This window comes from Acomys minous (assembly GCF_964271855.1).
Source record: "Acomys minous genome assembly, chromosome: 11".
In the NCBI taxonomy this organism is placed as follows: domain Eukaryota; kingdom Metazoa; phylum Chordata; class Mammalia; order Rodentia; family Muridae; genus Acomys; species Acomys minous.
Genome location: NC_140492.1, coordinates 47,226,907 through 47,254,519, shown reverse-complemented (window position 1 = coordinate 47,254,519; position 27,613 = coordinate 47,226,907). Strand labels below are relative to the sequence as shown.

The following is a 27,613-nucleotide window of genomic DNA, read 5'->3' as shown; positions in this document are numbered from 1 at the left end:
GAGAGAGAGAGAAAAAAATCCAAGTATTATTCTTTATTTCTATATTTTTCAAGGGAATGCAACACATCAAGTATTTAGTTGACACTTTTTAATCGTCAGTATTTTTTTAATACAAATATAAGAAATTATACAGAATTAAATAACACGTGAAAAGCATACCAAGTATATATAAATATCCAGTTTAACAATGAAAACAACTTACACTTGAATTCCTAGGTCACTGTATAGAGACAGACGAAGCAAAGGATACAGAGAGGAACTTCACTGGTTGTGTCAAAGGGTTAAGAATTAACAGCTCACAATGTCTTTAGACCAAAGGGATTGTATTCCAGAGTTGCCTTCTCTTTGTGAAGAGTTAAATCACAGAAAAAGAAGCTAAGAGAGAGAGAGAGAGGAGAGAAGGAGAGAGGGAGAGAGAAGAGAGGGAGAGAGGGAGAGAGAGAGGGGGGAGGGAGAGGAGAGAGAGAGAGAGAGAGAGAGAGAGAGAATATACAACTGACTGCTGTACAAGAAGTTCTTACGCATCTGTTTTCATAATATATTATCATTACACTAGACAGGATTCAGAACGGCCTAAAAGAGCGTGATATCATGGGCCAGGTGGATGGGGAAAGCATGCTTTTTTGTAAAGATGTGAACTACTGGCTAAGACTAGCAATATCGCCTAACTGCTATAAAAATAAGTTAAACGGACACATTACGGTTGCCAATGTTACTTCACACTAAATTCTGCCCTATTTTCATTATAGTAACCCTCAGAGAAGCGCATGGAGAGCGGCAGGGGAGGAAAGGATTCTAGCAAGGCCAACAATTAGCAGGACAGTAGCAGGTGGTAGACTAGATACTCAAACAACAGGGAAACACACTTGTGGACCTAAGAACAAAAGCAGAGATTGGACGCCAACAGAACGGGTAAAAGGTAGTCTCAGGAGTTCTTTGGACCCTTCTGTGTTCTTTCTTCTCTTTCTCTTCATGTCTTCCTTTGCTTATTCTTCATTTTTCCTCCTAGAATTCCATCAGGTTTCAGGCGTGGCAAATTTCCTGGTGCCACTCTTTTCTATTTTGTCTAAGGACGAGAAAGCTCTGTGAAGTAAATTGACTATGATTTTCCCCCTCTGGTGGGAGGCCACGTCAGCCTGAGAGCCGCCTTGGCGCTGGTGATTCGAAGTCTGGTGCCTTTCTGACAGCATGGCACAGCATTGCTCTGCAAAACCAAGTCCTACAACAGACCTGAGGCACACGACTTCCTCTTGGAATAAATGCAGACACTGAGGACCCAGGACAGCAGCAAACAAAGTCAAATCCCTCACAGGCTTGCTTCCGTGTCTTTTGCTCTTTTTTTGGTCCTATGGAGAACGACCTTTTCCCTCCTGTTTTCCTTCCACATCAGATTCAAGTAGACCAGGGAAAAAAACTTTCAGGGTTCTGTATAATTTCTCTAGGGCTCTGGATAAAAGAAAGAGAAGGGTGTCAACACTGGACACTTCTAATTTCTCAACATACTTTAAACAATTAACAGCAGCAGGATTAAGAAACACAGGAATCCTTTACTTTATAGATTTTCTTTTCCCTCACTCCCTTCCTGTTTGTTGTTTTTAAAGATACTGTTTCACTCTGTAGCCTGCGCTGTCCTAGAACTCACTGACTCACTTTGGAGCCCAGAATGGCCTTGGGCTAGCAATGATCTAATTCAAGGCCCTTACTTCCTTGGTCTCCAGAGTGATGGGATCCCACCCTGGCTGGAAGCAGGCACTTCTGACCCAGTAGTGGACTAGGAAATGACCTAAGACACGTTCTCATGAATGCCAAACGATGGGAGAGCTTCTAACTGAGGAGAACCCAGAGCTTCGTTTCCTTTGGGCTGTAAACTGCGGGACCTCAGGCTGGGAATAGGGGTTAAATGGACATTTTTTTTCAAGTGTTACTGACTTCCTAGCACAAGTGGGAGGAAGCCATTTTCCCCACAAGGAATGAAGACAGTGAGACAATAGGGCTGGAATTTAACCTCCGTACCTCCCTCCCTCTCTGTGTACTCTTAGGTCATTTTACTGTGTCTTTCAAAGTTCTGCATATTTTAGATGCCAACATTTTCAGCATTAGCTATCCATGATTCTCAAAATGATTCCCCAACATGGCCCAATATTTTAATACAAGTGAGTAATAACAATAAAAAGAAAAGAGCTGACAAACATGCAGTAATTATTATTTTTTTAAAATTATTGTACTTAACAGACATGAATTTATCCGGTCAAGTTGTTGTCACACCACTACTTAGTCTCGCCAAACACTTTACTGAAGATTGGAAAGAAGTACATTTCGGAAGGGCAACCCTCCTCAGGCCATACTTCATGTGGGATTATTCTAAAATCTTAATGGCTTTTTTCTCTTTTTACATTTTACATTTTTAATTCCTTTGCTAGGAGTCAACCATCTCTGTTCTCCTCCATGGCCATCTTGTTTTCTATTCCCAGGTTCTTAGTAGGACTGATGCCAAGATGCTGGCCTCTGACTACTTATCTTTAAAAAGTGGCTCAGACTTCCCTTTTATTATATGCTATAGATGGTTTTCTTACAAATCTGTATTCACTTTTTCATAGTATCCTTATCCATGAATTAATTTATCACACACACACACACACACACACACACACACACACACACACATATATATATATACATATATAATAAGCAGCCTTATAATCCTAGTGCCCTTCCTCCCCCCCCCAAAAAAAACCCAACAACTCAGTTTAAGCAAAATAATTCTACATCATCAAAATAAAACAAATTACATTACCAATATCAAGAAATCAATATTAGGCAACATAAAGTCATTTCAGTATATATATACATATATATATACATACATATATTTGCTACATATACCTTCTGTCTTTTCTCCCCTCTCAGCTTATCTTGACTCTAAACTTTTCTAAAGCTGCTTGTGAAATGAACACAGTGTCTTCTCCCTTCTAGTTAATCCTATTCTTGTGTTCAAACCAGCTTCTGAGTTCTATTCTCTCAAAGATGCTTGCTATAATCTGCATATGTTTTTCTCTATTCAACTCCTGGAGCTCTCCTTCATTTTATCACTTGTGCAATTAATGAAAATACACATTGATAAAACCAAAAGGGATCACAGACTTAGTAACGACAGAAAACATCACATATTGGAAACCTACTATGGCACAGTGACGTGAATGGAGCTTTGACGGCATAGACCATAGGTTAAACTGCTGGTAGCTTAAAATTAACCATGACAAAAGCATTTGTACTAAACAATTTGGCGAAAGCAACTCTACCAGCTATCCTCTAAACTAGTTAGTGCTGGCTTTTTAGTATTTTCTAATTGAGTGCACTTCTTCTAAAATGTTCATCACATTCTTATATCTATAGTAAATATTCCCATTTTTCCCAATGCAGAGAAAGAAGCATAGAGATGTAAAATGGTTTACCCAATGGTAACCAACTATTTTTAAAAAAAAGAAATAAGACTTTTTGGATTCACCACGTAAGTTGCAACTAAAAGAAAAGAATGATCCAAAACTAGCCAATTCTGTATGTCATTTAAAGTTTCCTTTGCAAAAATAGATAGTTAAAATATTGAACTACTGAAGACAGGAATACTATTATAGAATTATATCAAGGAAGGAATACTATTATAAAATTATCTCAAGCAGCCGTGGGAAGATGAAACAAATTCCAATTAGACAGAGGAATGAGCTCCAGAGGCCTTTCGTAACACATGAATATTATAGTAACAAGGGTGTCAGGCATATGACAATCACTAAAACCTTCGCTTATGAATGTTCTTATTATTAAAACAAAGTTTAGCATATACTGAAGAAATGGTTGTCCCTAGCTTGATTTATGTACAGATCTGTATGTATAAATCTTTTACAATTTGGACACATAGTCTAAGTACTGTACAATTTTGTCAGCCTACAAAGTAATACAAGTAGTCAAATTGAAATTATTGATACACATATTTTTTGAAAATGAAAACCCCCAGTGATATTTAGTAAAAATAATCTTCAAAGGACTTACAAAATACAAGGCTGATTTTTTTCTCTTTGTTGGATAAATATGGGAACAAGTTGTAAATTTTACAAACCAGTGACCAAAGAGACTCCTTAGAACTGGGAGCATTGACAGCTCATGGTGATTTGTCTGATTTGTTTACTAAAAAGAGAAATAGACTGTACTGTGGTGCTCTGTGGTCTATAGAAGCTTCCATAATATTCTATCATGAGATAGAAGATTGTGTTTAAGTTATGAAAGAAAAAAGTCATCAAGAGAATAAACTTCTACCTGCTATATTGAGGTGAGTGTGTGTGTTGTGTGTGTGTGTGTGTGCATGCACGTACAAGTTTGAGTAAGTATGGTACTTATTAGTCCTGTGTTTAAAAAATATTGTATATGAACTGTTGACATTAATTGACGCTTATTGGTAGGGATTTTAACGAGTATTGAGGAAAATACTCTGGTACTTGACATCCACAACAGCCTCATATTAGTCTCTAAATATTAGATACTTGGAAATCTCCATTTTTTCCTCTTTAGACAGTCTTCGGCTACATAGCCCAGGATAATTTTAAACTTGAAGATCCTTTTTTTTTTTTTTCAACCTTTCAGTTGTTGGTATTATAGGCACTTACCATCATACCCAGGTAGAAACTTCCATCGAATTAAGTTACGATGGATGAGAAAGACCAGTTTGGTCCTGCCTAGTATCATGATGTACAGTGCTAAGGGTAATATTTCACCTTGCTCTTACAGAGAACGCAAGTGAAGTGACCTATGATGAAGAGATTAGGGCAAGTCACCCTTGCTACTGTGAGGGGTGTATGAGCAGAGAGACGCAGGAAATGCATAAGAATTGGGGTTCCAATTAAAAGAACCACTGTTGGTAATATTTCTGAAAGCAGAAGTTACATTTTCCTGTTAAAGGCTTGTGGCACAAAAAATGTAAATAAGATTGAAAAATACTGGCAACAAAGTCTTGCTTTGTAAGAAGGAGATGAAGATTGAATGAAAAAGCTAAAGTGATGTGATCAGAGAGGGGTCTGACTTTGCTATGTTCTTTGAAACAGTGTTGCCTTGAACAATGCTGCAGCCAAGGAATGACAGGTCCCGGATACTTGTACTCAGAGGCCAGGCAGCAGCTATTTCTCCACTTACTCTGGCCTGCCTTTGCATTTGTGGCAGCATAGTGAGAGTATCTTATACCATTCCCATCCTAATTTCAGGAAAGTGGGAGGATGATACTTTACATGGAAGAGTGGGTTTGTCTGTGTGATTTAGTTAAAGGCCCAGAGATATAGATAGGCCTACTGCAACCATACATGCCTTTGTGAAGCTAAGAGGAAGGCAGGGGAGCCAGTGAGAAACTCAGTTTGAGAATGTCATCACTGGCATCACTAACTCTGGTTATGAGAAATGAGAGATAGAGGTGGGGGAGGGAAGGTTAATTTGAAACCGTTGGATCAACACAGAAAATGGTTTTTCTTCTAGGACCTGCAGAAAGGAAGTTATCCTTGAAGACATCTTGATTTTAGCGCAGTGACCCTTATGTTGGATTTAGTACCTAAAGGTTTATAGGAAAATGAATTTTTGTGGTGTAAACCACTAAGTTTGCATTAATTTGATAAAGAAACAATAGAGAACATAGTGTTTATCTTCCTTGGCTATTTATGTACTTTTGTAAATTAACTCAACCGCATTCTTCCAATTTACATAACATGAATTTGTGATCTCTATGCATCAGAACTGAAAGTGTGGATCTGCTCAGCCAGGCTCCAGAGTGTAGACTTACATAGGTGAGGGGCGTGGCAGCTCCAAAGAATGCAACTGGCAATACATAAGAGAGAAAGAACATAGGCTAAAATTCAAAGTTTAAATGACATTAGAGGATTACTTGACTTAAATATTTTTAGATCCTGGGTATTTCATCAATTTGTCTAATAAATGACACTAATGTGTACAGATGATCTCTAAAAAAAAAAAATGGCCAAACAACTAAGGAGATGGCTGTCTATTTGAGAACTAAGCTGCCACTGAGTTGCTATGTGGAATGTTAGGATGACTCCTGGAGATGCTCCTGCTGTGGAGTGAAACTCAGCAACTGAACACTTGGGCCATTTATGCCAATATATATATATTGGATTTTGGAGAATAGCAAAGAACAGTTTCCTACAAGAAAGCCCAGTCTTTGAGAGATTGGTGATCAAATTATATTCTGGCATTTTGGAAGGAGTGGCATTTTTACACATAAAGAAAATGTACACATGTAATTATACACATGTAATTTTTTTCATAAAGGCCTGAAGTACAGCATTTATCACAGCAATGCTAACCTGAATAGTTTCTTAAAGATTCCCCATTGCTTCCTTCCTATAGAGCATTGTGTACCTTCCTAGGACTGTGACGGTTCTGGGCTGGGGCAGGATGCTCACTCACCCAGTCCTTTTCTCTGGAGAGTGATAGCATGATTAGTTAAGAAGAAAGACTCTAACTATCTTAGCAATGAGTGTCCTTTGGATTATCTTCTCAACTCAAGATGAATTTTACCACCACAAACTGTTCACTGAATACCTTTGTTTCTTGACTTAATAGTGAGCTTTAAATAGCAGTCAGTGCATGCTCTTATCCAGGAAATAGTAGATTATTAACGTGATCATTGTGTATTAACAAAAGCCCCTCCCACAGCTCAGGTTACTAGGAATTACGGGAAGCCAAAATAAATATAAGTATTATGTGGCCAAACTATACTTTTATAAGAAATCTCCAGCACTTAGAATATATGTCTCATGTGAGTGTCTATCTGCCCTCTTTCACTTCCAACGCAATCTTGAATCAATAGAACCAAAGCCAAGAAAACAGCTTATCTACTCAAAACGAAGAGTTCTAACACTCGATGGTATTTACAGTGATCTGCTCCAAAGCAGAACCAAAGTTTCAGTCCTTGTTTCTGAGAACTAAGTGATAAATGGTAGGTGACTTTTGAGAAATGCACCCTCAAATTTACTTTCATTGTCTTATGTGGAGAAGGTATGAACTAATGACATCATTGGCTGTTACCAGAAAGAATGATTATGGGATGGTAGAAAATTTCCCTAGGAAACTTTGAGAACTTTCTTTTTCAGTAAGAAAATACTGCAGTCACAGAAACAAAACAAAGCAAGCATATTCTTTAAAGACTTCTTAGTGTCATAAGGGTAAACTCGGGGAAATAAATATGACAACTGTCCTAGGAGTGATGTAGAGAGGGACCTAGTCACTGCCATATTTTCCTTCAGAACCAAAAGGAGAGCACAGGGCACTGTCTTAGACTGTACAGAGTCACAAGAGGAGTTGGGGGAGGCTGCCCTCTGTGCAAAGACAACAGTAGTTATTACAGATTCTCGCTCAGGGCAAAAGTAAATTTGTTTGCACTTTTGTGGGTCATGAATTGTGATTGGGATCTAAAAGGAGGCTTTGTTGTTGTTGTTGTTGTTGTTGTTGTTGTTGTTTTAATGATTTAATAAACATTGACTTAGCTGAACACATGTTTAGTGGCTCTGGAGCCCTCCACGGATATAAGACAGCTCAGGTTCAGTTTTGCAAGTGCCATTCATCTTTCTTATCTTCCTGCAAAGCACGTGCATGCATGTGTGTACACACAGACACATACACACACACATGCACACATACACCACACTCATACACATTCACCCCCACACTTTAGAAACACACACATTCACACATTCATATTCACATACATATGCATGTACACACACTCACACACACTTTCACAAACACTTAAAAACACACATTCATACATTCATACTCACATGCATACATGTGCACACACACACGCACACACATGTGCATTCAGTTCCAATTTCATTTCCCATTGCATGTTCACAACATGAGTTTTTGGATCACTGGGTTCAGAGCCTTTCATGTCTAAAAGTTTTATGAGCTCAAAAAAGAAGGGGAAGAAAAAATAAATGAGAACAGAAGAAAAGGTGGGAAAGACAGAAGGAACTTTTTCATGAAAAAAAGAGAGGTGTCATTTTATATATATGTATATTACTTTTTTCTTTCTCACAATTTTCTACATAGATTAAAATTTGGTTCTTTGTGAACACGAATCTCCTTGGCTCTGAGAAATTAAGCTTCCAAAATAAGTGACACTTGGCTTTAATAGCAGTAAGTATACAGAATCAAATCTTATGGTTGTTAACATCTTTTTTAAAAAATCAAGTTAGGCAAAATATGAGCATGCAGAAAAACTGACCAACATGGCCGTATGTCATGTCAATATTGGCCAAAGAATGGCAATCTGAGTGCTACAAGGTTCAAATGAAGCAGGAATATTTATTTTCTTTAAGTGAGGCAAAAGTTGAGCACAGACATAAACTGCCTCTTTTTGGCATTTAGCAATTCTGTTCCTCAGAAAATCTAAGACTTGCTTAATGAACAAAGAACTATTACTTTGCAAATATCCCTATATAGTGAAGTGTATCTTGGGCTTAATAACTACTAGTCAGAATGAACTTCAGGAAATGAATTTGAATCTTTTAGACCTTTTAAATTTTGGTTAGAAACACAGAACAGCTTACAATGAATGCAACTGATAAAAATAGTTCCTTTCCAGTCAAGAGTGCTGTCCGGAAAGCAGTCTCCTTGTTCTAACCTGCTTATAAGGACTGACTGTGACCTTCAAGAAGGAAGCTGGCTTTCCTTTCTGGCCTGCCACTACCTAATTGAAAAACCGAAGTGTTTGGATAAGATAGACTCAAAGAGCTTTCTGCCTTTGGTACTGTGGGGAGGGCTTTGTGTTCTATGGCTTGAGATTGTATTGCATACAGAACAAATCCTTTCATCTACTTTATAAAAAGGGGTCACTGACATTGAAGGCTCATTGCTTATTTTGTAAATTCATATGAACTAATCTGGTGTTTATAAGGCTTAGGCAAGATAAGGTAGTCAAAAAAGTTGTGAGGACATGAGAAATAGCCCACAAAACAAAGTGAAAAAGAAAATAAGGCAGAATTTGAGGAAGATTTTTAAACCAAATTCTAGAATATCACTTAAACTTAACACTTATTTTATCCCCTGACCCTGAAGTTCAGTTCTCTAAGATGGGAAGAAACTCCCATGTCACCCCTTAACCCTGGGAAATTCCCAATTTAAAACAAAACAAAACAAAAAACAAATCATGGCTTTGTACTCAATAGGTTGTGCACAGGCTTCAGAAAACAAATAAATTAAAATCTTGTTTGAAATATAGCCCACTCTCTCATTACATATTGGAGGAAGAGAATTTGGAAAATACTTTTGAAAATTTATTCATGCAACCTCCACCTATTCACTCAATTAATAAATGAACACTTATTGAGCAATATACGCACATATAGGCATATGTGTGTATGCATGGCAAATGTTGGTAGTGGGTAAAAAGAAATTTCCAGCCTGAAAAGGCATGAAGAATAATACAAAATAACACATACATGTGTGGATCACTTGTATGTTTGATAGTGTTTGAGGTTTCAAGAAAGTGTAGCATAGGAAGTGCCATTTAATGAGACGGCACTGGGCAATTTCACAGTTTTTTAATTGGTCAGACGGCTTGTGGGTTGCTGTAGAAAGAGATAAGATTGGCCTTACTAACAGGTGGACAGGTCTCTGTGGGGGTGCCAGATTTCTTTACTTGGTTTCATCAGGTCCTACTGTGATCCTATTTTCATTTTTTTCTTCCTAAAAGCTCTTACGCTAAGCTTATGAAACAACCTTTAAAATATCATAGAAAATGAAAAGCAGAAATATCCACCAGCAAGAAAGTGAGTGGGTAGCTTCTCTTAAACAGCATCAACCTTTATGTATTTTATAAACAATAAACGTAAGAATGTTGTCCCTCCCCCTTATGTATACACTCAAACAAACCACAAATTATTGTAAAGAAAAAGGATGCTTACCTTATTTCATTCTTTGCATCCCCTGCGACGACTCACCTCGCTCCTGGTTTCGGTGGCGTTTCCAGTATAATAAGATTGAGATCAAGACCAGAAGAATTACCAGAGAGACGATGCTTAGCAACAGTGGAACTGAAAACCAAAATCCTGTGGATGGAGAGGGGAGAACGGGCAAGGGGAGTCAGAAGAGGAGGCTGCTAAGACAAATTGGCCATAAAGCAACGCTTCTGATGAGTTTTTATGACAGCTGAGCTCTCATTAAAATTATGCTAAGTACATATGGAGTTACACCTGTAGTCTTGACCTCATAGGAAGTGTAAAACATTCAGAAAGTAATGACAGCCCATATGCTTCATGCAGTTACAGACAGTAAGATCGATTGCTGCAAAGTCCAGGAGTTAAACGTCATTAGTATCTAACAGACTTAAGAATGAAATCCCTCCTAACCGGGGAAGCTAACTGAGCTCCATACCAGGGTGGAAAATATAAGAGTCAAGGATTAGTCAAACTTTTTTTTTTTGCCTCCAAAGCTCATATTCTTTGCCTTAGGTTACGCTAAGGTAATATATTTATTAAATAGATAAATAAATATGCTGGGAATTAGAAAGGGGGAAATCATGAATCCCATGATGTCAACCGCTAGAGGAGATTCATTCAGTGCTTTATTGCATTTCTTCCCAGCTCTGTTGTCATTACTAAATCTCTCCCTAGAAGAGCTTCAGTGCGGTCCAGCTAAACACTGGCTCCTTGGTGTCGATAACACAAAGGGAGAGGAAGCAGCTAGCACCTCGTCGGTAGCAGACATTTTACAACTGAACTGAAAGCCTTCAGACTTGTCTCATTTCTGTGATTTCTACAGCTGCGTATGGGACTTTTGGCTTCATCAGTAAGTGTTCACAGAATAAACAAATGCTGTGCAAGCAATAGAAAACATCTTATGCTGTGGAAATCAAATGCAGCCTTCCTGGAAAAGTACTTATTTACTTTTTCAGGTTCTTGTCTTTCAAGGACATTTGCTCTTGGCCTTGGCTGATCCTAAGGCTCCATTCACAAAAGTCCAAATGCAGCATACAGGCTGTTTGACCAAAATTCATCCAAACACCCAGTTTCTAACTAGCCCTGAGGTTTAGGGAGCCCAGCTACACAGGACTGTAGGAGCTACTTCCTGGAGCCCACTGGCCAAGAAGGTGGTGTGGCCAACTTTTCCAGGATTGATTGATTGAAACCTGCCCCCACACAGCTGCCATCACTTTAGGATGCTTATCACCGTGTGCCACTTCTAGTGCTTGGGGTTCAAAACTACAGAGATAAAGCCATGCTTGTTAAGTAAGTTCTTAACTCTGAAACCAAGCTCTCTGTAGTCACTCACACATAATTCTCAAACCTTGTGTCCACGCGTCCCAGAGAGAGCCATTTGGAAGGAATCATCTGAGAGATTAGAAAAAATATACGAACAGTAAGCGGTTTCTCTTAAAAGAATGATGACCCTTCAGATGGGGCCTTTCTCAGTGAAGATTTTCCAAAGATTTCATGACAGATGAAGAGGGTCCTGCAGGACACCTTCCTAATCCCTCAGAATGGACTGAGGCCCCATCTCTGTCCCCTTTGGTACTTTTATGATCTACTGTGGCTTTCTTGCTGTAGCACTGAACACACAGATCTGTGGTTGCCTAGGAAATAGTTCCTTGTTGATGTTTATGTATATAAACCATACATACCCAAGGTATGCAAGCAGTATATTTCCCGTCTACCATTTCTGGCAATTTCACTTTCTGGAGCTTCAGTTAGCTGTTGTGTAGTCCAAAAATATAAAAGAGAAGTCCCAGAAAGAAACAACTCATAAATTTGAGCTCATGTGCTTGTCTGAGCAATGTGTTCACCTTTCATGTCATCTCATCTCGCTCCACCAAGGGTATGAATTGCCCTCTGTATCCATACTGTGTGTGCTAGCCTCCTGTTGTTAGTCATGGAGGAGCTGCCTTGATTTTCAGATTGTCTGCTTTTTGTATCTCATAAAGGAATTCTAAATACAAATGTTAATTACAAGTACAAATTCTAAATACAAATGTTAATTAAAGCAGCTTGCTATGGTTGCATTCTCTTACTTGGTGTTCCTTATTTCATCTCTTACCATGCCTAATTAGAGAGCTAACTTAATTATAGGTACATGTGAATATGTATATGTGGGTGGGTATGTGGTGGTGTGTGTGTGTGTGTGTGTGTGTGTGTGTGTGTGTGTGTGTAAAACATAGAGTTATATATTCTCTGCAGCATTACAAATCTACTGGAGGTCTTAGAATGTCATTTCTGTGGGTGGGGAGACTACAGCAAAACTCGCTGTATTCACTCCCTTAAGCTCTTACTACACTTGCTCCAGTCTCTCATTAGCTATGGTCTTTGCTGAGCGGTTGAGAGTCTCTGAAGAACAAATCTTCTGAATGAGTGAACATAGATTTGCCATAGTCTTCCTTGCCCACCCTCTCTTACCTTTGTCCAGAGTCTGCTTGTAGTCAATCACAGTCCCCAGGTATAACACCTGGCAGATCACTTCCTTCCCAACCTGATTCTTGGGGTCTTTGACCCTGAGGATGCTGGTGACAGATGTAGTCCCATTTGAGTGGTGGTGACTCTCGGTACTATTCTCAATTCCTGACCCAGTGCCCTTCCAGGAAATGGCAGGGGCTGGGCGAGCAGTCGCAGAGCAAGTAATGTTTAGGTGGTCTTCAAAATAGTTGTAGTGAAGGAACACTATGGGCTGTACTGCGACAAAAGAAAAAACACATGGCCTGCCATCAGTTAAGCACCTCGCCTGGGATCTGCGTTTTCTCTCTGCGACTTACAGAAAGACAATGGGAGCCGGACAGATAAGGTGACACATCCTCCCCTAAATCTCAGCTCTTTCAGTGAGTCCAAACCTCGAAAGAGAAATGCCATGTCTGTATTGTCTCTAGAATAACTGGCTGGTCATATGGAGATAACGAAGACATGAAATCATCTTTTTCTCCTCCATATAGTGTATCTTTTGTGTTATGTTCCTCAGAAATCATCTGAAAGTAGATTCTAAGCAACACTTTTATATCTTTATTCAGTACCTATGAGAAGCACCAGACAGGGCAGAGCTCCCAAAGTCTGTTGTTTAGAGAAAAGGCCATTTTTTCTGCACAAAGCTGAATGAGGAAGAGAGGAGACACCCCCTCCACACACACAAATTGCTTAATTAGAAGACCTACCCAAAATGCAAACGAGGAACTCAGACTTCCTAACTAGAAAACTCACAGAGTGACTGCTGGAAGGGCCTCAGAGGTTGCCTGACAAAGTTTGGGAAAATATTTAGAAGAAAAAAAAATATAAATTTCCCACCAGCTTCAGCCTGTTCTCTTTGTAAAGGCCTCCCCAGGTAGCACCTGCTTTTCTGTTGGAATGCTGACCTTGTTTCTGCCAACTGCACAAACCAATCCTCCCATATCTGGCTTTGAAGCCAAGGAGTTAATTAGAAGCCAGCAGTGAGTGAAAGCTTGTTTGTGCCTGCAGGTTCAAGAGATAGGTAGATTACACAGTAGCTGGAGAGCAGAAACGTAGAAGGGAGGCCAGATTCCAAGCTCAGTAAGTGCTGGGAGAGATAAAGGTAAGGAAAATGAATATTATTTGTGTGATTAGATTACATACCATAGGGGCATCAAAGAATGGCTTAGGTGCAAGTTGTAATGTTTGGTAGAAAGGACCATTCACCTTGGGTGAGAGCAGGATTTCCAGTTTTGGGGATGGAGGGAGAATGAGCTGGAGAAAAAAAATGTGCAGAAATGAGAAAATGAGATGAGAAGCAGAAAGGAAGGGAAAGAAGACAAGAGGGAGGGACAGGGGGAAAAAGGAGGGGAAGAAGTGAGAGAAACAGACAGACACAGACATAGAAATCAAGACGTAACATTGAGAGGGCGCATCATAGGCAGAATAAGTAGAAGAGTCCTGCCTCCTTCGCAGAATTTCCCACATTCCCTTACCTAGTGAATCCCCTCCTTTCCCATGGTCAAGTCTCTTAACATGCTTAAAGCATCAATACGTGTAATGTCTCCTAAAGCCACTACCTCACATGTGGTGTTACAAAGTCACCCTTAGTCCCACTTCCTAATGCTTCCTCACAGCCATGTGTCAGCACAGAAAACAATCTCATCACATCACTAAGCCTGTGGGATGCTTAAAGAATGCTTCCAACCCTGTTGTATTCCTAGTCGCATCAGTTCGTTTTAAAAAGCCTCTGCAGGCTGTACCCTCAGCAATCTTGAAACCGCTTCCTTGAACTAAAACAAGAGAGAGGCATCACATTGGCTCCAGGTTAGGCTAACCTGCCTCTGCCTTGAGGCCCAGGCATTGTAAAGACCCCTAGAGATAATGTATTGCACATTCATTGTCCAAAAGCCGAGTCAGAAATCAAATCACTGCCATGGAGAACTTGTTGTCCTCATCATTGCCTTCAATTTTTGGTGACTTCAAAACCCTAGAGAGGAGATCATTCCAGCCAGACAATCTAGTACAGTGCCCGGAGAGGTCCAAAGTCTGTGAAAACAGCTACAGTGCATGAGAGGCTAGGTGCCTTCTGGTGATGCTGCCCCTGCTCATGAGACGGAAAACCCAGGCACTACAGCCGTAGTCCCAATGCTCTCGGAAACCGGATTTCTGAAAAAGAGACAATGTATTCTCAAAGATCCTCACCATAGAGCGTGAGGCAGGCGGTTCCTGAGATCTTCCCGGAGCCAAAGGTATTGAAGAGACACATGTAGCAGCCCTCATCATCCAGCGTGGTGTTCCAGAAGGTGATGCTTGTGTTCCACAGTCCCAGCTCAGTGATGTTTACCCTGTTCCTATAGGCAGGCTGGACCACAACCCCATGGGTTTTGCTGTAAGTGACCATGTTTTCTGGGCTTACAGCTTTCTTTTTCTGCCAAGTCACAATCAAGGGCTCCTGGGATATTTTCAGGGAACATCGTAAGGACGCAGGTGTGTGCAGTAGCTTTCTTTCATCCTGGGTCACCACTTCCACTGTGGAACCAAAAAGGATATTTATATTTTAGAACCTTATTACACACACACACACACACACACACACACACACACACACACACACCTGGTAACAAATAGAATGTATGCTGAAATTCAAATATAGAAAAGAATGAAAAACACAAAGAAGAAAATAAAATGTATGTACATGTCTATATGTTAGCAGAGAAATAGTTCTGTTTGACTTTTAAATGCTGAAGCAAAGAATAAGAACAAGAAAATGCCTAGTAACCAGAAATCACGAAGAACCCCCGGGAGCTGGAGAATACGTAAAATGATTGAGCATAAAAACTGCCAGGCAGAATAGGATTATTAGGTGAGTTCATGCTTAGTGAAGTGTGAGCCAGTAGAAAAGAAGGGCCAAAGAGCGGCAGGCAGAATGAACAACTTAAGCAAAAAGAAAAAAAAAAGATTGAGGTGCTACACACACATACACACACGTGTGCACACACACATACATGCACACATGTGTATATACATGTATATACACACACATACAAAAACATGCACACATATGTATATACACACATGCATACACACACATGGAGCATCCCAGATGGCTCAGGCTCTAGAAAACGAGACTGAGCACAGACACACAAGAAGAGTGATAAACAGGATGATGCTCTGGGAGGTGAGGCGCTCTGGGATGCTCTTGGTGTGCCCAGCATGATCAAGGGATTTTGACACTCAAGTGTGAATCCACATACACTCTATTTTCATTATATGTTATAGTAACAAATTCTTCTCTGCAGTGCTGGCCACTGATACCATGATAGGTGACTTAATGCGTTGGCATCCATGTAATAACAAATAACCAATAGCAGATGACCAAACCTTTGAGAGAAGGGACACAATGGAAAGGGAGTAGCAAATGCTATACCCAAGAACTCACAACGAACGAATCCAGGCATCATAAGTCAATAAGCATTTTGGCATGAATATGGGTGAGTAAAAAAACAACATTGTAAATGGTAGAAATTAGATATCTGGAAAACAAAAAATAAAACTTTCATCAAACCATTCAACTTAACAGAATGGCTGCCATTGAGTGAAGAATTAGTACGTCAGAAGGCCGGGCCGCAGCATTCCCTCAGATTGTAACACTTAGGGATGTCCACACAAAAGATTAAAGAAAACTCTAAGGAATACACCTAAGCACTCTAACATTAGCCCAACTGTGCTTTTCACATGGAAGAACTAAAGAACTGTAACATCCAACATGAGACAACCTATCAACCATGAAACCTCATGTACCTGACAAGCCAACAATGAGACATGTAAAGCAAACACTGCTGAAATTTCTATAGAAATGTATAAATCCACAGTAATACTATTAGAGTTTTCAGTATGTCTCCCAGAATCTTCAATTCTATAATTTTAAATCATTAAGGCAAAAATTCATGTATGGGTCCTAGAAACCTACAAGAAGAACATTATGATAGGCAGATTTGGGCCCAGCGGTCCCGTTCAAACTATGGCACCAGCCAAGGACAATACAGGCCGTAAACTTCAAACCCCTATCCAGATCTAGCCAATGGACAGGACATTCTCCACAGTTGAGTGGAGAGTGGGGTATGACTTTCACAGTACGCTGGTGCCTCATATTTGACCATGTCCCCTGGAGGGGAGACCTGGTGGCACTCAGAAGAAGGATAGCAGGCTACCAAGAAGAGACTTGATACCCTGTGAGCATATAAAGGGGGAGGAAGTCCCCTTCAGGCACAGTCATAGGGGAGGGGAGTAAGGGAAAAATGGAAGGGAGGGAAGAATGGGAGGATACAAGGGATGGGATAACCATTGAGATGTAACAAGAATAAATTAATAAAAAATAAAAAAATTCATGTATGATGATATAGAAAACAATTAAATTTGCTTATAGGTGCCTTTATATTTTATTTGAATATACTAGATTTACATATGCATTATGTTTTATGTATGAATATATACTACTTGGATATGTACATACTAAGTGAGAGAATGTATAATCTTTTCAAAACACACATAAAATATTTCCCCAAACTGAACCTGAAATTGACCTTAAAATTTTTACTCTTTCAGAGCCCTATCTACAATACAATAAGACAAGAAATACCTCAATGCCTTTTTAACTCTAATTACAGCTGAACTTATAACAAAACTCAGAAATTGCCAGAACCTAATGGTAACCAAAGCATGATGCACTCAGCCATAAAGCATTACACTGATGGGCAGATTGAATTCCAACTACATTTACTGGGCACCAAAGACCCTGAAAATGAATAGAAACTCACTTCTAAACTTCCCCTTCGTGCACCAAAGACAACAGGGAACTAAATAATAAAATGATAGACAACATACAGACTAAGAAAAACACGAAAATTTGTTCTTTAAGGAAAACCAAACAGATGAAATAGTAACAAGTATAAACAGGAACAGAGGGCTGCACGAACGCTCCCCAGAGTATCAGAGAACAAAGGGGCCATAGTGGCCAATACACCTTGGACCGCTGTTACCCAACTGGTAATTTAATGATGGGTACTCCTTAAAGGTAATGAGAGCTCTAGAAAGAAAATTCCCACTGATGAGGTTAAGGTCCCCTGGATATCTGGAGATTTTGCAGAACATATTTGAAAAAAGAAAATGTCGCTTTTAGAATCTAGGGTGGAAAGGGGATCAAACTAGAGCTGAACACCTGAGTGAGCCTGTGCTGGCCTATACAGCACCTCCCTTAGTGGGAAAGTCAGCAATGCTTTAGTGCTTGTGTGCAATCCATTTAGTTCTGCTAGTCAGTCAGTAGATCTATAGTGGACTTAATGTGTCAGGGCTGGTGTGCGGCCAGCCTGCCCTTCACCAGCAGTGACTTTGTCAGGGAAGCTAATGATGAATGACATCATACCAAAGTGATTAGAGAAAACAACAACAACAACAACAGCAGCAGCAGCAGCAGAAACTGAGACGTAAGCAATAAGCAACTTCAGAGAAGGTGGGACAAGCATGTTTTTGCACAGGAGATAATGTAAGTTTATGCACCTCTGAGTGTCAGTATTTTTCTACCTTTTACTTTTTGTAAAAAGCAGAGGAACTCAGTTTTAAGGATGGCCTTCCAGGAGGAATAAATCTTTTCCTTCACTCCAAATATTCCCAGTTCCTTAAAAACTAAGTTCAGGGAATTATTTTTCAGTTATTCCCCCCACCTCCCAGCTCTGTGGGTGAAAATCTGACATCATGTTTCAATAGGGAGGGGATGTTTTTCTTAAATCTTGTTCATCTACTGGAATAGCGTCTCGATGCCAAACCGTTCTGCTACTTTGAAAACAAAAGTACGGAAAGCGGGAAGAGCCACTCCCACTGTTCAAGGCTGATGACATTCCCTAGTAATTCATGCAGATGAGTGAGCTAGCCTACCCACGTAGGAGTGGGCAGCATTCACCCCAGAGTCTCTCCGGGGGTGGGGGGAAGAACTGAGCGTCTTTACCTTGAGCTGTGCCCAGCGCTACTGCTGCCATGCCCCAAAGCAGGCTGTAGGTGGAGAGATGGCAGAAAGGCCTCCTGCATACCTGAAGACAGAAAGCAAACGACAGGAATGGGGTTGCATTTGGACAGAACCAGGGAAACATCCTTATAATACCCTTTTCCAGGAGATGCTGGAGCCACGTATTTTGCCACTAGAGTTGTGTGGAAACAGAATCCAAGGCTATAAATGGAAGAAATAACAGAGGAATCAGGATGTGGGGAGGGAAGAGCCGCAGTGTGGATCTTTCATGTGGCATGTGGGTCTTGCGTTTAAAGCTACCACTGTCAAGAACAGTCTTGAACACATTGGTCTGTCTCTCTGAATCAAAATGCCCCGAGTTAATAGAGAAAACTACAGAAAATGCAGATGTTGGACAGCTTACCCTGTCCAAATAATCAGGCGCTATTAATATTAAGGACAAAACTCAAAAGTAAAACACTTTTCAGAAATGTGATGGCCTTGGGCTTTGCTAAGGCACACTCTCCTGAAAATGCAAGTTTTTTTTTAAAACTTTGTTTATTTAAATAAACAACATTTAAATATAAACTTTATTTCTTCATTGCTTTATTTTTTGTACTTGGCCAGGAATCCTCTGCTTCAAGAGATGCCCTGGCACTATTTAAGAAATGTGATTCTGAGGGTTGCCTTGCTGTAAAATGAGGAGAGTGTTCAGATAAGCTGTCATTTATGGTTGCCTCAGCATTGTTTCACTGGACCTAAAGTATGCTCACTCTAAGGGGCAGAAGCAGAAGATGGAATACTTTCCTAAATGCCTATGTCTGTAGCTAACTTTGTGTGTGTGCATGTGTATGTGTGTGTGTGTGTGCGTGCACACATGAGCACACACATATGTGGATGGGGGAGTCACATGCTATACCATATGTGTAGAGGTCAGGGGACAACTCAGTGGATTTGGTTCTCTCCTCCCACCTGTAGGCAAGTTTCAGGGACTGAAGTTGGGTCACCAGACTTGTGTAGCTAGTGCTCAACACAATGGCCATAGTTCTATATTTTTTTAATACCGAGAGAATGTTAGAAATGCCTATTTTATTTAACTAAATCTCATTCCTATTTCACATTGCCTTTCCAACCAGAGGTAGAAACTTCGCTTTTATCCATGTTGCACCTTCTCTGTCCATTCAGCCTCCAAGCACCCCGACACTCTATAAAGGTCCCCATCTCTGCCATAGCATCTGAGCTGCAGGAACATATGGAGGCATACAGCATACCAAGCCACAGCACGGGGCTAAGGGTTTTTAATTATAACCAACTTTTCTACTTTGTGTTCACTAATATAGCCATGTTTCAGCTGGGCATGGTGGCAAACGCCGTTAATCCAAGGAGCACTCAGGAAGGTTGAGGCAGGTGGACCATTGTGTGTTCGAGGATAGCTTGGTCTACAAAATGAGCCTAGGATAACCAAGGCTACATAGAGAAACCTTGTCTTGAAACCAAACCAACCAAACAAACAAACAAGCAAGCAAAAAGATAGCTATGTTTCCCTCAGTAACTAAGTCCATACGTCATACAATTACCGATTCAAAGGCAAACTATGATTCTCTCCTGCTCTTGTAAACTGCCTGAGCTTCTCCTTGGGCTGGGCAAAGGAAATTCATCAGCGCTTTTCTCTAAGGGCCTGTGGCACTGTCACACTGCTCTCTGTCTTCTTTTTAGAGCTCAAGACCCATGTAGAGGCTCTATTTCAGATTCCCTACTGCTGGGTGAGGGTACAATGTTCCTTCCTCTTATAGAAGCTGGGGTCTGCTTATAGCTGTAAACACCAGTCAGCCATTTCTTTCTCTTGGACTGGAAAACACATATCTCCCCAGGGTCAGGAAGGCTGGTTTTTCCACCATGCTGGAGCTCCTCAACAGTTCTTTCTGGAATGAACTTTTCCCTCCTCTTACACCAAGTGGGTGTAAGACATTCAAAGCTTGAATGTCTCGGCCATTGTGATTGCTAAACTTTGTTTTCTGAAAATTTTCTGCCTTTCAATGATAGCATTCTTCTTCTAACAGTAGGCACATGACCGTCTGGTTTGAAAGACCAGGGGACAAGAATAAATAACTGTAATAGAAACATACAAGATAAATGTATCTGTAGTTATTTCAACTTTTACTTTGCTTTTGGTGGCTGAAGTGCTAACGATCACACAAGGAACATTTATTGACCACATTATGTCCCTGGCACTGTTTTTAGCACTTAAGACCAACAACTGCTTCGCCCAATACTTCAGGAAGCTACGAAGAAGGTGCTGTCAATATCAACGCTTACACAGTGAAGAATGTGAAGGAGAGACATTAAGTAGCTTCCTGCAGGTAGCACAGCTAGGGAGTGGTAGAGGCAAGGCTCACACTCCAGCACTGGATGCTAAGGTCACAACCATAGCCATGACACCACATTGCCACGCCTGTGCACAAAGCAATGTTGGTTTTAGAAATGTACCCATGTAAAAAAATATTTTGTGCTTCTTATCTCAAAACCATGCCCGTGAGGATTATCACGCTCTTGCTGAGTTGTCAGGATAAGGTGATCACATTTAGTGACGTTTCCAGACCCAAGCAATCTGACAGCCATGATAGAATTGGCTAGAATTTCCCACCTCATGCTTCATGGAGCCCTAGATGCCCGTTTCCTACCACCTGGAGCTCAGCACCTACACAGGTCCTCTCAGACCTCATATTGTTGTGTCTCCTCCTTGCACACCAGGCTCTCCACTCCCTTCAAATTGCCAAGCTCTCTTGCACTCTAGTTCCTTTGTATCTTCCTTCTGCATAAAATGAACCCAACTGACAGAATAAATGGCAGAGCATGGTTTAATTAAACTTTACAAATGACATCATCATCATTTCATCGTGGGAAGCATTCCTTCTGGACTTGTATTTCCCAGACACCAGTGTCTCACTGACCACCAGACTCTTTCCTTTCCCCTTCCCAGATGTTTAATCATTTCCCACACTAAATCTTTCCATGTGGAGTCCTTGATCCTTGCTTGAGTAGCCTGTTCTCAGCTCATATCACTGGGTGGTTTGTCCTCTTTCTAATTCTTTAATCCTTTTTATTAGCATAATCACTTGAAAGAAGTATTGTCAAAGGCTCAGTGAGATATGCATGAGGGTGTCACAGTGAAACCTGTTCTTCACCTATCACTTTTGATCTATGTGAGGTGCTCTGACAGTTGCTCTGGAGACTTTGATACACACCCATACTTTATTCATTCATTCATTTTAGATATTTGTACAAATTCATATGTTTGTAAAGTAACCTTCCTTAAGTTCATCTTTGCATGAGTTGGCATTTCCTTTTTTTTCTTTTTTTATTTAAATAAATTGTGCGATTTTAATTATGATCGTTCCTCTTTCCCTTGCTCTCTTTCAAATTCACGGCCTCTTTTTCTTTAATTGTTGTTGCATATACATATGTGTATACACACACACACACACACACACACACACACACACACACACACACACACGGTCCTAAATATATAAATATAATCTGCCCAATCTGTGTAATGTTAGTTGTATGCCTATGTTTTCAGGACTGACCATTTTCTATTGGATAACCACTTGTTTGTTCTTCCATTAGGAAAATAGTTTCTCCTGCTCTCCACATTCCTTAATTGTCTGTAATTCTTCGCCTAGGGTTAAGGTCTCCTGATCTTTCTCCCCAAACTTTCTATAGCCCCTCGCTGCTTACAGAAAAATAGCTCAAAGTTTTAATGTAATATTTCCATTCCTGAAAACCCATCTTTCATTGCCTATGTCTCTACTTTGAAGTGCACACATTATTGCCTGCCTTGGCCCCCTTTCCTGTCTGCATTGCCTTCATGACTTTTACTTAGGTGTGCACTTTCATAGGTTTTTATCTCTAAAGCACCTTCTTGTTTTATTCTGTTAGGGCTGCTATAGGTCCAGAGTAGAGCTGCCTTCCTAAGGGCCTAATGGCTCTTACATCTTTTTGGAACAGCCCCATCATGTTTGTGTCTTGTCTGAACTTACTAGTCCACTTTCTGCCATGACTTCTTCCACCATGTACCTGAGACCTTAGACTCTGTCCCTAATATAATGTAATATAATGCTTACCTGTCTAATATTTCCCTTCACCTTTCCAACACTGTCATTCTGTTCCTTCTTCCTTGTGAATGAGGAAAAATCTAATAGTGCAGTGTGGTTTCCCAATCATGAAAATACCATTCCCAGAGAGCCCTGGGCTCCTAGAATTGGGGCAAAACCCATGAAGAAAGAGGCAGTCTGTTGTTTTGTTTTGTTTTGTTTTGTTTTGTTTTGTTTTGTTTTACTCTGTTTTTCACCCTGACTCACAAGACTGTCAGTATTCACCAAAGCCAGTGGCTCTAATCTATCACTACAACAAACACACACACCGTGTCTGACTGTGTACGCCATCAATTACCTGCTTAGCCGCAGTCTCTGCTCCCATGAGAAACTGAAGGTCGTTCCTAAGTCACTGGACCATAGCCACTTAAATGGCCTTGGTTTTGAGTTTTGGATCGAGGTGGTTGTCAAAGTTTGGTTTTCCACCTGAGGAACGTGCCTGTCTTCATTCCCAAGGTATGCCTGAACTAAGTCCTGCTTTTGCCATCTTTTTTAGATACAGTGGCTTCCGGAGTTTATTTTCTACAATATCTCTAAAGTGGGTCATTCTCGTTACCCTAAAATTTCTCTTTGCCTTATGATATCTGTTCTCCTGTGAACTTAGGATAAGATGGTAGAGAAACTGAGTAGAGTCTTGAAAAAGCAGAAGAAGAAGAAGAAGAAGAAGAAGAAGAAGGAGGAGGAGGAGGAGGAGGAGGAGGAGGAAGAGGAAGAGGAGGAGGAGCCTGGGTAGGGTGGGGTGAAGTAGAATATCATGTAGCCCAGACTGGTCCTGAATTTGATATGTGGCCAAGGATAACCTTGAACTGCTAAGCCTCCTGTCTGTTTCCTGAGTGCTGGAATTACTGGTATGTTCTATCACACCCAGTACTGGAAAGCAGTATTTGGCGATGTGGAAATAATTTTGATCTGCTACGAGAATTTCTACTCCTTTTTCTGTCCAGTGAGAGTACACCCAATTTTAATGTACTTTCCCTTCCCCCTGTATGTCCACTATGACCTAAAGTTTACTGGAGGAGTTACTGCCTGAAGTGACTCACCAATTCATGACATATTGTATGTCATAACCATTAATCCCATTATGTAAACTTGAGTTTTCCTAATCAAGTGCCCTCATAAGCAAAAGTAGAAACTTTTTGTTTGTTTGTTTTCTTTTGTTTTTTGGAGACAGGGTTTCTCTATGTAGACTTGGCTGTCCCTTTTCTCGACTTGTAGACCAGGCTGGCCTCGAACTCAAAGAGATCCACTTGCCACTGCCTCCCAGAGTGCTGGGATTACAGGTGTGCTTCACTACACCCAGCTGGAAGCAGAAACTTAATTGACAAAGATCAACATTTGTCTTCCCTTGAATTTAGGCAGCATAAGAAGGCCAGTTGTCATAGCCAGGGTCTGCAGTTTGGGGTCACAGAAGATGAACACTAAAACAAAGTATGTCTAACTCTCTTGAGGCCAACTGTATCCTCTGGGTAGTTTGTGTGTAAGAGAGGGAGAGAGGGGGAGAGAGAGAAAAACAAAAACAAAAACAAAATATCAAGGCACTATAGTTAGAGAGAAGACGGGCCCTGCCAGCACCCACTGAAAGTTCCATAGACACTCAACCTCCATCACAGTCCTTGTCCTAGAATTCCTTGTGATCTTTCAGAAGATATATCCTGAAAAAGATGATGTCTAATCCTCGTGACCATCTCTGTACAACACCATACCTTGAATGCTTTGCTGTTTTCACCTAGGGAGCCCCAGTATTTTACACTTTCTTCCTGGACCCATGGGGAGCCATAAATGTATATGCACTGAGATCTACCTGGATTTTCCTTACAATCTTAAGGCTACAGAAAACTAGCTATTCCATCATATTTACTGACCCTTTGTACCAATTCTTGTTTGCACAGACAATTTGGGGATACTGAAGTGTACCATGAGTATGCCACGCCTACCTTGTGACTCCTCTTGACTTCATTGGACTAAGGTTTACAACAAAGTGAACCTACCCATTAGGAAATTAAAAGTGATGAGCTTCCTAAAAGGATACAACCTCCACAATGCTACCTCTGCTCCCCCTCCCCCTTTCCCCAAACACAGACACCGCCTTCTAAAAGGGCTTTGGCTTTGAAGTACCCTAGAGACTTCTGGAAAAATTTCTCCACATTGGTGAGACTTTTCTCCATCACTTCTTATCATATAGAAAAGCTGGATAAAGGCCACCCAAATGTATCCTCTGGCTCTGCAGCTAGGGGCCAGATTGTAGCGTGCTAACTCCTCACCATTATTTTTAACCATTATGCCTTTCTCTCACAATGAAGCCCAGGCCCTAGCAAAGGCTGTAAAAAGAAATTTCAGGAATATCTGGCTTTTTAGTGAAAAAAAAAAACCTCTGTGTTTTAGGATAAGAGAAAAAGAAGATGCACACATAAGACTGAGGAGTGGGCCCTGGGAGTGGTGAAAAAAAAAACAAAAACAAAAACAAACAAACAGAATGGGGAGCATCGAGTCAAGAGAGAGGCTTTACTGTTAAAAATTCACATAGGATATATTTATATTCTCATCTGGTTCAAGCAGGACAGTGGCAGGCTTTCTGTTTCCCAGGGAGATGACGTGAAACTGCTGGGTAGTAACCACGGCAGGCTCCATCTAAAGTAAAACCTAAATGTATTAGGTAAGACACATTATTTAACCTGCCTGGAGCCTGGGGGTTGGAAATGACAGTACTCATCTCAGGGCTAAATGAAGCATAGGGAGGGAATTGAAAAATCATGATGCTTCAACATGTGAAACTTCTGACCACTGACATGATGCTACCATGGAACATGCCACACCTGGCATCGTGTCATGGCTGTAGTCACCAAGAGGAACTGTATAAGCATAATACTACCTGAGGCTCTGTACATAAGATCTACATGAAATATGAATGAATTTCCTGCTCCCATTCCCAAGAGAAGTCATTGTGCATATGCAAATATTCAAAAAACCTAAAATAGTAATCTGAATGATAAAGATCTTAGGAGCTTATCTGCTGCAAAACCCAGCAAGGCAGTGCTGCTGCGGTGGGTGTATCACAGAGGTACAGTGGCAATTCCACGCTAAAAACACAGCATAGTACCCAGAATTTATCAGATGCTAAAAGATTAACCAATGGCGAATTGACTACAGAGTTCAATCATGAAGACAAAGAAATCCTCCTGTAATTGTCACAAGAAGGTGGATGCTCCTGACAGCCGGCTCTTACCTGACAACTAGACACATGCTCGGTGTATAGATCTCATTTCTGTATTCTTTCTAGGTCTGAATTTGTATCTTACTTCATAGCACCCACGAGGAGCTTGGGGGGGGAAAAAACCGAACCCTCCCCCGCCCCCCCCCCCCCCGCCCATTTATTTGTAGAACAGGAAAGGAATTCCTTGTTTGAAGATTAAGAGCATCCTGCTCACAGCCCACCATTCTCCTTTGTTAAGAAATGTAAAACAATCACTGGCCTGGGGTGGGGAGTGGGAGGTGGGGGGTAGGGGGTGGGGGGTAGGGGGTGGGGGTGAGGGGTGGCCAGCCCTACGGAAAAGCAATATCTCAAGGTTTTCATTGCATCTACATTTTCACCCAATTCTACCAATGTTATGTGTATAAAGAATAGGGCGTGCGGCCACCCTTCCTTTTTAAGATTTTCTGTCTTGTAAATAGTGCTAGAGATTCAAAATGTCAGCCTCTCTAAATAGCTTTCCTTTTCTTTTCTTTCTTTTTTTCTTTCTTCCTTCCTTCCTTCCTTTCTTTTTCTAAACAAGACCACGGAGCTAGCAATCCCTTGGAACATTGCTGCAGCACTACTGGGTGCTTCTTCCCTTCTCAGGCAAGAGCCAGGGATGCGCCAAGGAGCAAAAGACAGCTAGATTACTAGGCTGCACCCCTGCCGCAGGTTAAGGACCAAACACAGGGGACATCCAGAGCTACCCCTCCCCTTCTGAGAGCCATGGAGCACAGTCCCTGTTTTCCTCCAGCCAGGGGCAAGGCTTCCCACGCCCGCCGCCATGGGACCCGTCTTGAGCTTTCTCACGGCCCGATCCCCTTATAAAGAGTCCCAAGCCCCCGGTCGCCCGTTCTCCAAGGAAAAGCTTCTGGAGCTTCCCTCGCTAGCTCCGCGGGCTCCCGAGAGCCAGGGGCTCCAGACCCTCCATCCGCCGCCTCGCTTTGCATCTCAGATTCCACTCACCACACTGTCCGTCATTGCTCTGGGCCGCAGCTAGAGACCAGCTTCTTGGGGTCTGAGCTCCTCCTCTGTGGAGGGTATCGCAGCAACACCTGTGAGGAAAGACACCACCTTTCAGCGCAGAGAGCCTCCTCCAGGCACAACGCAGACGCTTAGCTCTCACTAGTGTGGTGGTGGTTAGAGATGATGACGCTGCTCTCTCCCTTCCCACATCTCCTCCCCGCCACCGCCCCCGCCCCCGCCAGGGACTCAGGCCCTCACCTTTGCGCTATTTTTTTTTTTAAATTTAGAATAATCAGACAAAAATGTCAATCACTCCCTATTATTTTTTATTTTAGATTTATTTATCTTGTCTGTGTGTGAATTCTTGCCTGCGTGCAGTGCACGTCTGCTCTCTGGCGCTGGCAGAAGGCAGTAGAGGGCGCCGCCCACCAGTCCATCTTAGAGGAAAATCAGAGGGGGAACTAACTTGAGTGGGCAATAACAGAGTGGTCAGAAACCTGAGGCAGAAGGCTGCTGTATCCAGTGGTCCTATACAGCAAAAGGTAAAACTTAGAGAGAAGAGCGATGGCCTGGAAAGGGTGAGGGGATTCATACACCCTGGGAAAAAAGAAGATTTTAGAATTTGGCATATTGAAGGCCTATGTATGCGTGCTTGCCTGGGTGCGAGGGTGCGTGCTTGTGTGCCTGCGTGTGTGTGCGTGCGTGCATGTGGTTACCAGGTGTGAGGTCTTATTGAGAGGTCCTGAGGGCTCAAAATACCTTTGAACACAGTTCTGTGAAACCTAAAGGCCTATCAGATTGC

General features: G+C 41.2%; 1 protein-coding gene across 4 annotated transcripts; it reads right to left on the bottom strand.

Annotated features, from left to right (window-relative positions):
• Positions 1 to 18: 18 nt before the first annotated feature.
• LOC311609481 (OX-2 membrane glycoprotein) lies at positions 19 to 27,211 on the bottom strand. Of its 4 annotated transcripts, XM_084802603.1 has the most exons (7): positions 27,070 to 27,211; positions 26,812 to 26,900; positions 18,463 to 18,544; positions 14,664 to 14,990; positions 12,444 to 12,716; positions 9,960 to 10,103; positions 19 to 1,446 (listed from the first exon to the last, which is right to left on the bottom strand). In XM_084802603.1, the coding sequence occupies exons 2-6, from the start codon at positions 26,824 to 26,826 to the stop codon at positions 9,961 to 9,963; spliced, it is 840 nt and encodes a 279-aa protein (XP_084658729.1). In that variant the 5' UTR covers positions 26,827 to 26,900; positions 27,070 to 27,211; the 3' UTR covers positions 19 to 1,446; position 9,960. The 4 variants fall into 4 exon arrangements, with proteins under 4 accessions (XP_084658729.1, XP_084658728.1, XP_084658731.1 ...); XM_084802602.1 differs by lacking the exon at positions 27,070 to 27,211 and having other exon boundaries at positions 26,812 to 26,965; XM_084802605.1 differs by lacking the exons at positions 18,463 to 18,544; positions 27,070 to 27,211 and having other exon boundaries at positions 26,812 to 27,006.
• Between the last annotated feature and the right edge of the window lie 402 nt (positions 27,212 to 27,613).